Source organism: Lissotriton helveticus, chromosome 10, assembly GCF_964261635.1.
Source record: "Lissotriton helveticus chromosome 10, aLisHel1.1, whole genome shotgun sequence".
Taxonomy (NCBI): Eukaryota; Metazoa; Chordata; class Amphibia; order Caudata; family Salamandridae; genus Lissotriton; species Lissotriton helveticus.
In genome coordinates, this window is record NC_136071.1 from 42,904,061 (window position 1) to 42,918,750 (window position 14,690).

The window sequence follows — 14,690 nt, forward strand, 5'->3', positions numbered from 1 at the left end:
GGATGGCAATGGCGATGTCGGGGGCTGAGGAGGCGTTCATCCAGGTTTCCGTGAAGAAGGCGACGTCTGGTGCCATTTTGTCCAGAAGGTCCCATAGTTCGACGGCGTGCCTGTGGATGGAGCGGGTGTTGAGCAGGATGCACTTGAGGTGGTTGTTGTTGGCTGCTGTTTTGGCTGGCGCGGTGCAGGACCGAGTGCAGGTGAAGTAGCAGGCGTGGCAGGTGAAGGCTCCGTGGGTGCGTTTCGGGGTGGCTTGGTAGCAGGCTGGATGTTGGCCGGTGTTGAGTGCGTGGAGGGTGGCGGCGTCGTAGCTCAGTCGGGTTGGATGGCTCTGGCGGGGTCCAGTGGTTCTGGTGCTGGGTGCAGTCCAGGCGTGGACGGGCGTTGACGAGCTTGCCTTTGGCGCGCCTTCGGCGCACAATCGGCATGCCCGCTGCGCGTGGCCACTGCGCGTGCGCGCGGTCCCCGCTATTTATGGCGAAGTGGGAGGGAGGAGCAGCTGGGAGGCGGGAGCGGGGCGGCGAATGGGGAGCGGGAGACAGGAGATGGGGGCGGGGCCGCAGGAGAGCAGCGGCGGGGAGCAGAGGGGGGGTTGGAAAGAGTGGAAAAGCGGAGCGGGGAGAGCGAGGGCAACCCTGGGCAAGCCTGGAGAGCGAGGGCAAGCCTGGGCAAGCCTGGAGAGCGAGGACAAGCCTGGAGAGCAGGGGCCCTAAGGAGAAGTGGCAGCAAGAGGGCCAAGCAGGCAGCGGCAGCAGAATCTGGGTACACGGGGCCATGCGGTAGTGGAGTGACCGGGTCAAGGGTCACAACTCACTGTTATGGCTGACCAATCAGGGTGCTAGAAGGCTGGAATTTGGCTCACATAAAAGAAAGTTCTATACCTTCTTTTCTGTACTTGTCATTATAAATTCAATAGTGGCAAGTTATTAGATTTATCATTGTCAATCTTTTAAGTCTTTGAATGATATTTTTAGTCCCTTCCTAGCAATAGTTATAATTAAATACCATATTCAAATGTTAGCCTATGGAGCTAATAAACTACAATAAGGGAAAAACAGAAGTAGCAGTTTTTTCCTCACCAGGGCGTATAAAACCTTTTATAATTTCCCAGCTTATAATTACTTGGCACCTCACCACTGGGGCCCTTAGAGGATATCTCAGGGGTGACCTAGCTGTAAAAAGAGGGTGGAATACCACTTGGTAGTACGTGTACCACCAAAGTCGAATTTGCATGTAATTTACTTTTAAAGACAGTCTGCAAAGCAAGGCTGTCTTTTAAAAGGACAACAGGCTACACAGCAGTGCACACTCCAGTCCAGGAGATCTACTGGGCCTCTAAACCTCCCTGTCCTATTATATAGTAGGGACATACAGGGTCTGTCATTGGCAATTGTAATTACACCTAATTACCGTATACCTTGTTCATCAGAGCACTGACCCTGGGCCAGGGATGCAGAGCCCAGGGCACAGTCAGAGTCAGCTACCACTAGTATCAGTCAAAAAATGGGGGTGAAGAGGGCCAAAAAGGATGGGTTTTTCACAGGAGTGAAGAGAGCATAATGCAACTCACTAGAGGATAAAGAAGAGACAACTGGCAAATCATTATGGAATAAAGAAACCATATACTTAAGTCTATAGGAATTAAGGGTGTTCTGCTGCCAATGTATTAGGGGATACAGTTAATCTGTGGCCAATTCAGTTAGTGGCAAAGGGGGACTATAGTCAATTCTGTTAGAAGAGAAAGGATTTCTCCTGTTAACTGGGTATGAAGATGCAAGAAATCAATCATATAAAATCAGCTAGCAATAAAAGAAGTTTATATCCAACTCTACAAGGCTCGGGGGAGTTTAATGTGACCGGTGTCATTGAAAAGCGGTTGTTTCTATTGCTCTTTCTAGTGGACTAGTGCAAATACATTTTCATGCCTAAAGGTGTCATTTTACTCTATCAAGAGTTTGTCATTCATTTACAAGCAGCAGAAGGAGTCTACTGCCAGTTCTTAACCCCTTTGCAGCGGGGGTAATACCCCCACTGTGCTGGGGGCGCGCACAGCGCCCCCATGCTCATGACGAGCTCAGCTCGTCATGAGGCACAATGCTCAGGTGCTCATGACGAGCTCAGCTCGTCACGGCCACACCCGTTCCCATGGAACGCTCAGCACAGCAGGGGAATTATCCCCGCGTGTGAGCGTTCCACGGGCCATGACGCGCTCAGCTCGTCATGAGCACCTGAGCACTGTGCCTCATGACGAGCTGAGCTCGTCATGAGCACCGAAAAGGTTAATGGTGTAGTATCAATATCCTACTGCATGGGGAACTATGTGATAGCTACTAGATGACACTGTTTGATAGATATCTGTAACAACAGTTTACTGTCACTGTTTATAAACATACGCTGACGTTACAACAATGGTAGGTGAGTTCCTCATTAGCATAAACTAACAATGGTCCTTGTCCTTTCTTTGCCACGATGGCCGCAGATCTACATCCAGACCACCACTCTCACGGTGTCCATGAGCCTGAGCGCCTCGGTCTCTCTGGGCATGCTCTACGTGCCGAAGGTCTACATCATCGTGTTCCACCCGGAGCAGAACGTACAGAAGCGCAAGCGCAGCTTCAAAGCCGTGGCCACCGCGGCCACCATGTCCACGCGGCTGTCCCAGAAGCACAGCGATCGACAGAACGGAGAGACCAAGAGCGCCCCCGATGAGAAGAAGGTGGACAGTAAGTAATGGCTAAGTATGTATCGACTTTCTTTTTCTTCTTCCTCCTCGTCTGGCCGTCCTTCCATCCTCTCCGGAAACAGAACCTTCTCCTCGTCCTTTGTCCTGCTCCTGCCTGTAAGTATCCTCGGTCCAGCATAGTTCCACTCCTCCTGCTGGACACCCATCCTGTAGCTCAGCAGATAGATTTCCTCATAGATACGTCTCCTGTGGGACTTCTTCAGGGTCTCGACCGGACCTTTGGTTGGATCAACCTCCTGGCGTTTCCACTTCCGCCTTTGGTCCTCAGTACAAACCTGCCAACTCTTTCTGTTTCAAAGAATGATACCTACATTTTTGTCTGAAACTCTCTTTTGCAATTTTTTTTTAATTCCATAATTTATGGAAAAAATTTGAAGAGTGACAAATCTCAACATTTTTCAAACAAATTCTTCCTTGATTTCGATTGTTGGCCGGTATGTCCTGGTACGACCTAGGATCTAGAACACCACCATCTCCTCAAACTCAAGTTATCCGTCTGTACCCATACCACCACTGTCCTGCCTCTGACGCTGCCTCCCAGTGTGACCTTAGACGCAGAGCTTGATATAGCCATATGTCAGTATACCTGCTGTTTATGAGAACAGCGTACTCCTTCTTCTGACAGTGGCCCTTAACACAAATATCACCATCTCAGAAGGTGTGTGTTCTTAAATCTAAGTCAGGCATATTCCTCTGAAACTGACTTCCTTGTGCCTTAGACACATAGAATGAGATACCTGTCTCTTGACTTATCCACCATTGTCATTGACCACTTTCCTTTAACCCCTTCGCCGCGGCGCGAATTCCGCCATGGTGCGGGGGGAGGGGCCAGGGGGTGGACGTGGAGCTGCGGTGCTCATGACGGCTCCCGGTCGTCATAAATCAAGGTGGGCGGGTGCTCATGACGACCGGGAGCCGTCCAAACTCCGCCCACTGATGAATTCTCCCTTGCAGGCGGGGCATTAACAGTGCGTGGGAGGAGCGTCAACGTTCGGACGGCTCCCGGCCGTCATGAGCACACGCCTACTGTGACTCATGACGTCCGGGAGCCGTCATGAGCACCAAAGAGGTTAATGCTTAAAACATGACCCTAGAAACAAAGAATGTACAACCCAATGTCTACTTGTCATGCCTCTGAAACTGACTGTTTGAGTGATCTTAGACACAATGATTTAATACACTGGACCTCGCCTGAACAATCTGCGACAACAATATTGTCCTTCTCCTGACTTAAATTGCCACTGAGATGTGAAAGAGAGAGCTTCTCAGCCTGTGCCTACACAATTATTACTACAACACTCTGCTGCCTCAGTCTCCATATGCACACTAAGGGGAGGTCCATGCAAAGAAGATAATGAAAATATTACAGCAGCAGGGAGGACCAGAAATAAACCCATTTGATTTTACTTTCTGTGCTACTTACATTGACATGGGAGCACCTATGCATACACTTATGTGGTATATAGGAAGAGTTTTATGTGGCTCACAAATATAAATCTCTGCAGATTTCAACACATTCTTTATTATACGTTGCCCTCACATAAAAGAAATGTATTCAACACCATCAAGAGGAACTTGTGGAAAATGACTAATACATCTGAGTCAACATTTGTGCAAGGAGATCATTTAATCATAAAAGTTTATCTCGGTCCATAGCCTTAGTACAGAATGAAAACTGCTGTTACATAAGGTTTGCATGCTTCTTTAATGATTTCTCAATTCTTCATCCTGTAAATAATTTTGCTTTTCATAACTCTTTTCCACATGGATTGATTCCAGCCCGTTGAACAAATTCTCACTTTGACATACTTTCTCTGGTACCTTAATTAACAGTGATACCACTATAAAGTCTTGCATACTAGGTCCTCCTTGCACCCTGAAGAAGACCATCTAAGTCACATGGCCGAAACGCATTGACTAACTCCTCTTCACTTTCGCACCTTATGCAGCATACCAGACTACTTAATAGGAACTATTAGAATTAATTCATTGTCCATAAATGCAGACCCACCCACCCATTATGAATGGCAATCACAAAGGGGAATGTTTGGTTATGCATGCATTTATCAAATTACTGCTGTCTTCTTCCTGCATTAATGTCAGAGACCAAAATAATTTTTATGACTAGATGGTCTTTTTGCCCAAAGGATGAGTTACATTTCTTACTTATTGCCTACAAGATAGTCTGGGTGGTATTATATATTTTATAATTATAAAAAATTATAAAGAGTGGGGCATGGGCCATATAGGTAGGGTATGCTTTACATTTCTCCTCTACCGTTAAAACTGCATCATGCATGTAGTGCATCTTAGTGCAGTCATGGCTGATTGGTCCTCTTGTATGCAGATTATTGCTGCCTCCTTGTGATTGGTTGGCTGCTGTGAGTTAAGAAGCCATTTTGAAATAGTAGTTGGCCTGAATGTCAGCTCGAGCCTCCATTCACAAAAAGAAAAAAGGCTACTTTCTCTGAAATTATGTGCCTAAAATCTTCTACTTGTTTGTATATAAAGCGTCAAGTATTAAGACACTTTTATTAATATTTACCATTCAAGGATTCTTTAACATAAAATAGAACTATTAAATGTACAGGCCACTGCCTGGTTCTCAATGACACTGTATGGAAACATAGGACTTTGGTTTGATTTGTGTCTGCAGTTACTTCTGATTTCTAATGCCCAACCCACTATATGTGCAGATGCTAAGAAAAAACTACTCTTTTTGTCGATATTATGTGGTTTCTGTAAAGGAGCTCAGATCACAACGTATGCGGGATTCCAAAACTGGTCTCAGATTGCTAGCTCCATTTAGATGCAGAGCTCCAAAGTCTTTGTCCTAAAAGTCTTAGGGGGCTAAATACGATGGCGGACCGCCCGCCATCAGCCTGAATATTCCCACTGCCAAATTAGGATGGCGATGGGAATGGGAATGGTACCGCGGCGGAGGGAAAGACCGTCCGCCGTGGTCCTGCAAGGCGGTACTTTTCCGCCCACCTTGCGGGACATGGTACAATGGGGCAATGGCAGCGGTGCCGTGCAGGCACCGCCGTGGGCATTACGATGCCTGTCTTTTTCGGCGGAGATCCCGCCGCAAAAAGACAGGCGGAGAATGCCTTTGGGGGCCATTGCGGGCCCCCGGGGGTAGGGTGCTGCAGGTGAGCCCTGCATTTGCATGTACAAGGTGGCAGGCACCGCATGGTGCCTGTCACGTTGTACATTCAAATGCAAAACATATATTTTTACTTTGTGGCGGGTGCTTCCGCCCGCCGCAATGTAAAAATACAGGTTGCGCCTGCCAGTGTGGCGGGCGTATCCTAATTCGTATAGGGACGGCCACACCTATGGCGGGCGGTCCCTTTTGCAGCTGCGATGGCGGGCGGACTTTGCCATCGTAATCGGCCCCTTAGTCCTAACCTCTGGCCTTGATCCGGCCATCTTGGACCAATGCATGATGGGAGTAATGAGTGGAGTAGAATTGGTGACACCTCTGTTGTTACACTGATTGGATTCAAGCAACAGCACAGATGAAAAAAGCGACCTCGTGTTCTGGGAGGAGGGGATAAAAGCTTACACCGCTATACCCAGATTTACAAAACTGGTGCGTTGTTATTGCGTCATGTAAGGTGGCGCAAGGCAACGAGGGCTTCAGTGAGATGTACTAAGCCACACAAAGCCACCTTGCGTGGTTAGTAAATCTAGAGTAACACAGGGCCCACCAAGTTGCTGCCAAGCGCTACTCGGTGTTGGGAAGACGTGGGAGCGTGGGTGTTCCACCCATGGATTATGGCGCATTTCCAGATTTACTAAAATAGTCAACCTAAGAATGCACCAAAATGCTGCGCCTTCCCAACAGAGGTGTACCGAGGAGAAATATCTTTATTTCCCCTCATTATTTCCTCTTCCCACATCTCCTGCATTTTGCAGCACACATAGAAAGAGAACAATGTCTCTGAGAATTGTTTTTATGCAGGAAGGTGTCCCTTCCTGCACAAAAAAACATCCTGCCTGAAACGCAGGTACCCTTGCACCATGTTGCACCGGTGCCTACGTTAGCGCTACGCTGGAATGTGTGCGCAGCGCAGGGAGAGAGCTTTTTATACAAACAAGAGAGTGTGCAATAGTTACCTGGTGCAATATGACTTCACCATTCCGAGTTCTTTACTTCAAATTTGGCGGGAGAGGGGGTTTGGGGTATAAAGTGGGGATATCTCGGGTGATTTATCTGTTTTTCCAGCACAATTCCCACAATGACCGGGTAAAATGTTTACATATACTTGTAATCCCAATTCTGGTACGAATTCCTGTTTGCACCCCAATTGGGTTCACCAGCCCTCTGGGAACGAGGGCCTTTGTGGAGACAAGCTGCCAATTATTACTGAGATAATACACATCCTCTAATATCAGTAACAACTGAATACCTCTCTATGGGACATATGTATCAAGATACCCATTTGCGATTCTCAAATAGCGATTTTTAAGAAATTGCTATTTGAGAATCGCAAATGGGTATGTATGTACAAAATTGCATTTTTTTTGTGATTCCTTAGAATTCCTTAATTGCGATTAGCAAATTGCGAATCGCAATTAAGGAATACTTTCCCATTCATTTCTATGGGCCAGGAGGCCCATAGGAATGAATGGGAAGTTATTCTCAATTTGCGATTCGCATTTTGCCAATCGCAAATTGAGAATAATTTCAAGGGTGCAGGGGTGTCCAAAGGACACCCTGTTACACCCCTGAAATATGCATGGGTGCACATGTGGCGCACATACATGCCCTAAGGGCATGTATGTGCGTCACATGGCACTTTGAAAAATGCAAAAATTTGCATTTTTCAAGGAATTCGCACCTTACGATTCCTAAAGGGCATTTTGCTAATTTATTTTGCTACATACATTGCATTTAAGGAATCGCAAAATTTGCGATTCCTTAAATGCAATTACAAAATAAGGAATCGCAAATTTTGCACCACATTTTTCTTAATACATTCCATTTAGCAAATTCGCAAATCTGCGAATTTCGGCCTTTGCGAATGCGAATTTGCTTGATACATATGGCCCTATATCACACCAGAAAGCATCACTCACCCACTTGGATTCTGAGTGGCGCCATTGACTCCCATTGACTGCTCACGGATAGATCACACAATGTGCACTTTTCGCAATAGTCACTAATACTAGCCATTGAAAAATAAGGCAATATGGCGGATCCCAACTTTTGCCCATCATTTGCACCTGGTTTCATTTGGCTTTGATATCCCACGCACACGAGGTTTTGCTACTCTGCATGTCGTTGGTAGGTGGGAGGTTGTGTTGGCTCTTCGGGGGTGGTTGATCAGTCCACGCCCCATGACACCAACTTTGCGTCCATTATCTGGGATTCATGCTAGAAGCCTCAGCACTCTTGGACTACCGAACTTTTTGCGGAAGACTGTTCTAATATGTTTAACTAACATGAAACAATGTTGTAAAGCGCTCCGATACCCACGGGTCTGGTCAGCGCTATATAAAACGCCATAAATAAAAAATAAAAATAAAAATAAAAATAAAAATAAAAATAAAAATAAAAATAAATAAATAAATTAATAAATTAATAAATTAATAAATAAATAAATAAATAAAATGTTAGGCTCAAAAACCTTTTGTGCACCTCAGTTGATCAGTGCTGTCGACTTCATCCCTCTGCCACTCGGGAGCGCCTGCTCAAAACTTTACAACATCTGGCCCTCAAGGTACACCACAACTTTTCTGAAACTGTCCCATTTATTTCAGACAGGGATCACTGCCTTAGATCCATTCCATTTCATCTTTTTGTTGTCCTGAGAAAAACAAAACTCTGAGGTATTTCTCTTCCTGGTATGAGAGGCTGCTGTCTGCCCAGTCTTCACTTCTGTCTTTGCTCTTATGCAGTAGGCACACAGCTCAGTCCACAGTCTGGTTTTCCTGGCAGTGGCGGGCAGTCAAAAAGGACATCACCCCATCCACCCTAAATAGTGCAGCCGGTGTGATGTTTTTGCTCCGACGGCATTTTTTTTGTTCAAGTATCTTAATTTCCTGACACAAAAAGACTATCAGATAGATTCATCAAAGACCTGTTTTGCGAGTCTATAATAGCGATTCATAAGGAATCGCTATTACAGACTCGCAAAACGGGATTCATGTAGGAATCGCAATATTTATTGCGATTCCTACAGCTTCCTTATTTGCGATTAGCTAATTGCTAATCGCAAATAAGGAATAACTTCCCATTCATTCCTATGGGCCTACAGGCCCATAGGAATGAATGGGGAGTTATTCCTTATTTGCGATTAGCAATTAGCTAATCGCAAATATGGATGCGAATTCAAGGGTGCCAGGGGTGTCCAAAGGACACCCTGTAGCACCCCTGATATGCAAATTTACACAGGTGTTGCGCACACACATGTCCAAAGGACATGTGTGTGTGTAACATGCAATTGAGAAAAATGCACTAAAGTGTTTTTTTCTATTTTTTTCGCTATTTACCACGAAGTCAGACTTCGTGGTACATAGCGACCAAAAATTGCGAATTCGCAATGTAAAAATGGTTAATGAATTGCATTTAAGGAATCTCAAATAGAGATTCCTTAAATGCAATTCCTCGCAAATGTGCAAATTCTTTATTAGCGGATTTTGCATTTGGGATGATGAATCCCAAATGCAAAAAATGCACTCGCAAAGGGCCTGATTCTCAGAATCTGGCCCTTTGCGAGCGCAATTGAGCTTGATGAATCTGGCTGTAAGAGAGTCCCCTCCACTTTGGTTCTGCCAGGCAGCTGCCTGCAGCATCTGGGTTGGGAGGACTTCTGCTTCACTGCTTCCTCACCTGTCCATTTCCTGATAGGGTTAGTTTGCAAGTTTACCAGGAAAAGCTAAAAAGAGACTGGAAAATAGGAAGTCAACTCAGAGGTGTTTGTGTCTGTGTGTGTATGTGTTTATTCGCGTGCATGGATGTTTTTGGATTTGTGTGTGTGCGTATATATGACTGTGAGGCGTGTGAGCATGTATATATAGGGGACAGTTGGAACACTGCGGCCTCAGCCACGCGTGTTCTGACATCGCAAGCGTTATCACGCTTGCCTTAACCATGCATATGCCTCAACCAGGGCCGGGCTGGCCTTAGCGGGCACCGGGCGTTTCCCCGATAGACCGCTAGGGTGGGGGGGGGGGCAGTTTTGGGCCCCTGGGGGGCATGTTTGTTACCGGGGTCAGCAATAATGGCCCCCTGCAACAAAATCAGCTAAACCGGCCCTTGCAAACTGCTCGGCTGCACTCCCCCCCACCCCAGGGGGGGGCGGTTGAGCAGTTTGCCAGGACTGGTTTCTGTTCCCAGTCCAGCCCTGGCCTCAACCACACATATACGTGGTTAAGGCATATGCTCAGTCTAGTTGCTGGCTGGCTGGCGGAAGCAAGAAGAGGAAGGTTTGGGACAGGGCGCAAGGTAAGGTAAGTGGGGTTTGGGGGGGTAGTTTTTATGGGTTGGGGTAGTTTTCAGGGCTGGGGCGGTGGGTAGTTTTCAGGGCTGGGGGTTGGGAGTTTTATGGCTTGGGGCAGGGGACAGGAAAGGGGCAGTTTTCAGGCGGAGGGGGCAGTTGAGCTGGGGCAGTGGGGAGGTGGAGGTAGGTTTAAGGGGTGGGGGCTGGGTTTAGGGCTCAGGGAGGGGGCTGGGGTCAGAGTAGTTTTAATGGGGCGGAGTTTTAGGTTTCAGGGCAGGGGACAGGTAAGGGGCAGCTTTCTGGCCGAGGGGGCAGTTGGGCTGGGGCGGAGGAGGTGGGGGTAGGTTCTATGTGGTGGGGGCTGGTTTTAGGGCTTAGGGAGGGGGGCTAGGGTCTGAGTCATTTTTGGGGCTAGGGGGACTGGGTTTAAAGATCAGGATAGGGAGTTGGTTATTTATAGGGCTGGGGTGGGTGCAGAAGGACCGAAGTTTAGGCCTCAAGGCAGAGGGGCAGGAGTGTGATCTTTACCAAACATGTCCCTTTACCAATCATGTCTTTACTACGAAATTGCGTGGTAAAGGCATGCGTGGTAAAGACGCGGTTGTGGTTAAGACCGCATGGTTCAGGCATGCTTTGTTGAGGCATGCATTGTTCCATCACACAATCTCTATATACGGTTGTGAGGAGTGGGTTTGTGTGAGTGCATATGGCTGTGAGGTGTGTACGTGTATGTAGCTGTAAGGTGTGTGTGCATGTGTATATGGTTGTGAGGTGTGTGTGTGCATGTACACTTCTGTGAGGTATGTCAGCGCATAAATGGCTGTGAGATGTGTGTGAGCATGTATATGGCTGTGAGGTGTGTGTGTGTGCATATATATGGCTGTGTGGTGTGTGTGTTTGTGTGTGTGCATATATAGTGCTTTGAGGTGTGTTTGTGTATGGCTGTGAGGTGGGTGTGTGTGCATATATATGGCTGTGTGGTGTGTGTGTTTGTGTGTGTGCATATATAGTGCTTTGAGGTGTGTGTGTGTATGGCTGTGAGGTGGGTGTGTGTGCATATATATGGCTGTGTGGTGTGTGTGTTTGTGTGTGTGCATATATAGTGCTTTGAGGTGTGTGTGTGTATGGCTGTGAGGTGGGTGTGTGTGCATATATATGGCTGTGATGTGTGTGTGTGTGTGTATGGCTGTGAGGCATGTGATTGTGTGTAGATGACAGTTCACCCTCATCTAGTTCATTTCAGTGAGTATCTCAGGTGGCTGTAGATTAGAAATGGGGTCTCTAGTTGGCAGAGGTATGTCCCCTGTCCAAGTAGGGACTTAGGGGTAGATGTATCAAAATTCCATTTTGCGATTTCTTAATATATATATAATTAATTTAGAAATCGCAAAATGGAATGTATGTAAAAAATCGCTATTTTTAGTGATTTCTCAGTCTCCCTTATTTGCGAATTCGCACTTTGCGAATTCGCAAATAAGGAATAATTTCCCATGCATTCCTATGGTCCAGAAGGCCCATAGGAATGATTGCGAAATATTTCTCAATTTGCGAATCGCATTATGCGAATTCGCAAATTGAGAATAATTTCAAGGGTGCAGGGGTGTCTCAAAGACACCCTGCTGCACCCCTGAAATTTAAATGTGTGTGCATATGGCGCACATACATGCCCTATGGGCATGTATCTGCATCACATGCCACCTTCACAAATGCCAAATAGGGCATTTTTAAATGAAATCGCAAATTACCACCAACTACAAGTTGGTGGTAATTTGCGATTTCTTAACAAAAAAATCGCAATTTCAGAACCCCACATACATCGCATTTAAGGAATCGCAAAATTTGCGATTCCTTAAATGCTTAAGAAAAATAAGCAATCGCAAATTATTGCAATTCCTTATTTTGCGATTTTTTAATACATTCCCAGAAATGCAAAAAGGCCTTTTACGATTCGCAAAGGCCGAAATTCGCAGAATTTAGGCCTCTGCGAATCGCAAAAGGCTTGATACATCTACCCCTAAGACTCTAATCAGGGTAAGTAAGATACACAGCCTAAATTAACCTGTGCTCACCCTCTGGTAGCTTGGTGCAGAACAGTCAGGCTTAACCTAAAATGTAATGAATTTGTGCAACACATTAATTACAGTAACATAGTGAAAACACCACAAAAAATACTCCACTGCAGTTTAGAAAACTAGAGAATCATTATTTGATTTAAATATGACAAAAATGACATTAATCCAATAAGTATTGGTCCAGATATATGCATACAAAACCTGCATGCAGTGAGTGCACGTGGGAGTGCCTGTGCACTTCTATTCAAGTAATGATGGTAAGTTTCTTGGGAATGCAGTGATCTCCATCGGGGATCGACAGTTGATCTCCTTCACGCTGGAGTGGGGTGCAAACAGAGCTCCACAAGTCACTAAAAGAGTGCAGTATAGACAAAAAGGGACACAACCCCAAGGTGCATGTGGGAGACCTCAATAGGTCCTGTGCAATCGTGAGTTGCTCAAAAACTGCTGCCTGCAAAAGGACAGTGCAGCTACAGGGGATCAGAGCGCCTTCATTCTGGCATGCGGCAGTGACGGCCTGTGTCACCACGAGGCTCTTCAGGCGATCCTGAACTGCGACCTTCGCCTCATGGGACCGGCCTGGGCAGTCCGGTAACCAAAGGGTACTTGATGCGGCATCCTCCTGGCGGACTACCAGCTGTAGTCCTCTGTATGCCCTCACGGGTGAGTAGTGCGCTTCACAAATCCCTGATTGATTGATTGTCGATGCGCAGTGCTCGCTTTGCTGATGCATCGGTCATAGGCGTGCCTCTGGTTGCTCCGGCAACACAAGGGCAGAGCAGCCACTCTGAATGAGAGCTTCCTCCAATGCTGACTTCCACTACAAGTGGCTATGAGCAGCATACTTGAAAGCTGAGCGTACAGGTGATTGACAGTCTAGAATTGAGGTGCGTGCCCTGGTGACAACCAAGCATGGGATGCAGGACCCGCCTGCAGGTCAGGGCACGAGTCGTTCAGAAAAGTTGAAAGCGCTCATCCTCAAGGTCATCCACTTTTGTGTGGATGCCTGCAAAGTCTTTGATAGCCCTGAGACTTTGACAACATGGGGCAAGCCAAAAAGCCCTTGGAGTTCTTGGGTTAAAAAGGTTGTAGAGGTCAGTTTCACTCCTCCCTCACTGCAAGAGGTAGCAGGCAGCAGGCCAACACAGCAGAGAAAGTTGCAAAGTGGCAGTCTTTCCTGGCAGCACAGCAATCAGCAGGCCAACACAACAACGCAAGTAGCAAAGTGGTAGTCCCTCCTGGCAGCACAGCTCTTCTTCTTTGCAGTCGCCTCAGTCCCAAAAGTGAACTGAATTGGGGGTGTCAGGAGTCCTGTACTAATACCTAAATGTGCCTTTTAAGAGGGAGAGACATCAAAGAGGCCTTTGAACTTCACAAGCTCCCTGCCCTTCCTTCCCTGGCACCAGACGCACCAGACGCCCTACAGGGGAGTATGCGGCTCTTTGTGGGGAGACAGGCACAGCCCTATTCAGGTGCAAGTGTTAGCCCCTCCCTTCCAATCTACTTCAAGAAGGGCCATCAGCCTGATGATGGGCCATTAGGATGCAAATGTCTCACCCCAGCACCCCAGCCGTTCATGTTTTTATCAAAAAATAAAGAGCAACCTTTCTACAAAATAAGGACTTCTGACTCTGATTATTTAATGAAGGATTGAACCTAAGGACATCTGGATTTGACACCAAACACACTCATTACCCCCTTCAAATCTTTGCTCTGTACACCTTTAATAATGTAGAAAAATGCCTGTTTCCTGTAGTAGAATACAGTCTCAATAGAGCCCCAGCGTGTAGTTCAGATTTAATTTTTAGATGATTAATTTGTTTAAGATTTTTCAGATTCTTTGAAAAGATCCTACCTAAGTATGTATATTCCTCGACCTCTTCTATATGTTCATCGCCCAACTTCCAGCAGTACTTTACTCTCTTTTTCTTAACGGTAAATGCAACCACTTTTGTTTTATTTAGATTGGGAATTAGAAAGTTATCTTTTGAGTATTTGTGTAAACTGTCGAGAAGACTTTGTAGTCTGAAGGGCGTTAGATCCAACGTAACTATATCGTCAGCATATAGTAGGGCATGTATGCTTTGTGTAGCGATCTTTGGGGGCAAGCTGGAGCCTTGTTGCAGGTGAGATGGAAGGTCACTAAGGTACAGAGAAAATAAAATCGGTGCTAAAAGGCATCCTTGTTTGAGGCCGTTGAACGTGCTAATTATGTTGGTCAAACCTTTTTCGCTCCCCATCTGAACTTGGCACCATGTTTTGTTGTGGAGATTAACAACGACCCGTAGTGATTGTTCGGGGATACCAAACCTCCTCAATTTGTTCCACAGAGTCGGTCTGTCAACCCGGTCGAAAGCAGTAGAGTAATCGATGAAGGCTGCGTATATTGGTTGTGATCTCCCTACTGTGTATTTGTCTAATATG

General features: G+C 46.4%; 1 protein-coding gene across 1 annotated transcript in view; it reads left to right on the forward strand.

The window, feature by feature from the left end:
* LOC144785021 (metabotropic glutamate receptor 6-like) overlaps positions 1–14,690 on the forward strand; it is a 250,240-nt gene that overhangs the window by 214,108 nt on the left and 21,442 nt on the right. Inside the window, exon 9 of the mRNA XM_078664138.1 lies at positions 2,480–2,723. Coding sequence (XP_078520264.1) covers positions 2,480–2,723 — 244 coding nt within the window. The remainder of the gene's footprint in view (positions 1–2,479; positions 2,724–14,690) is intronic.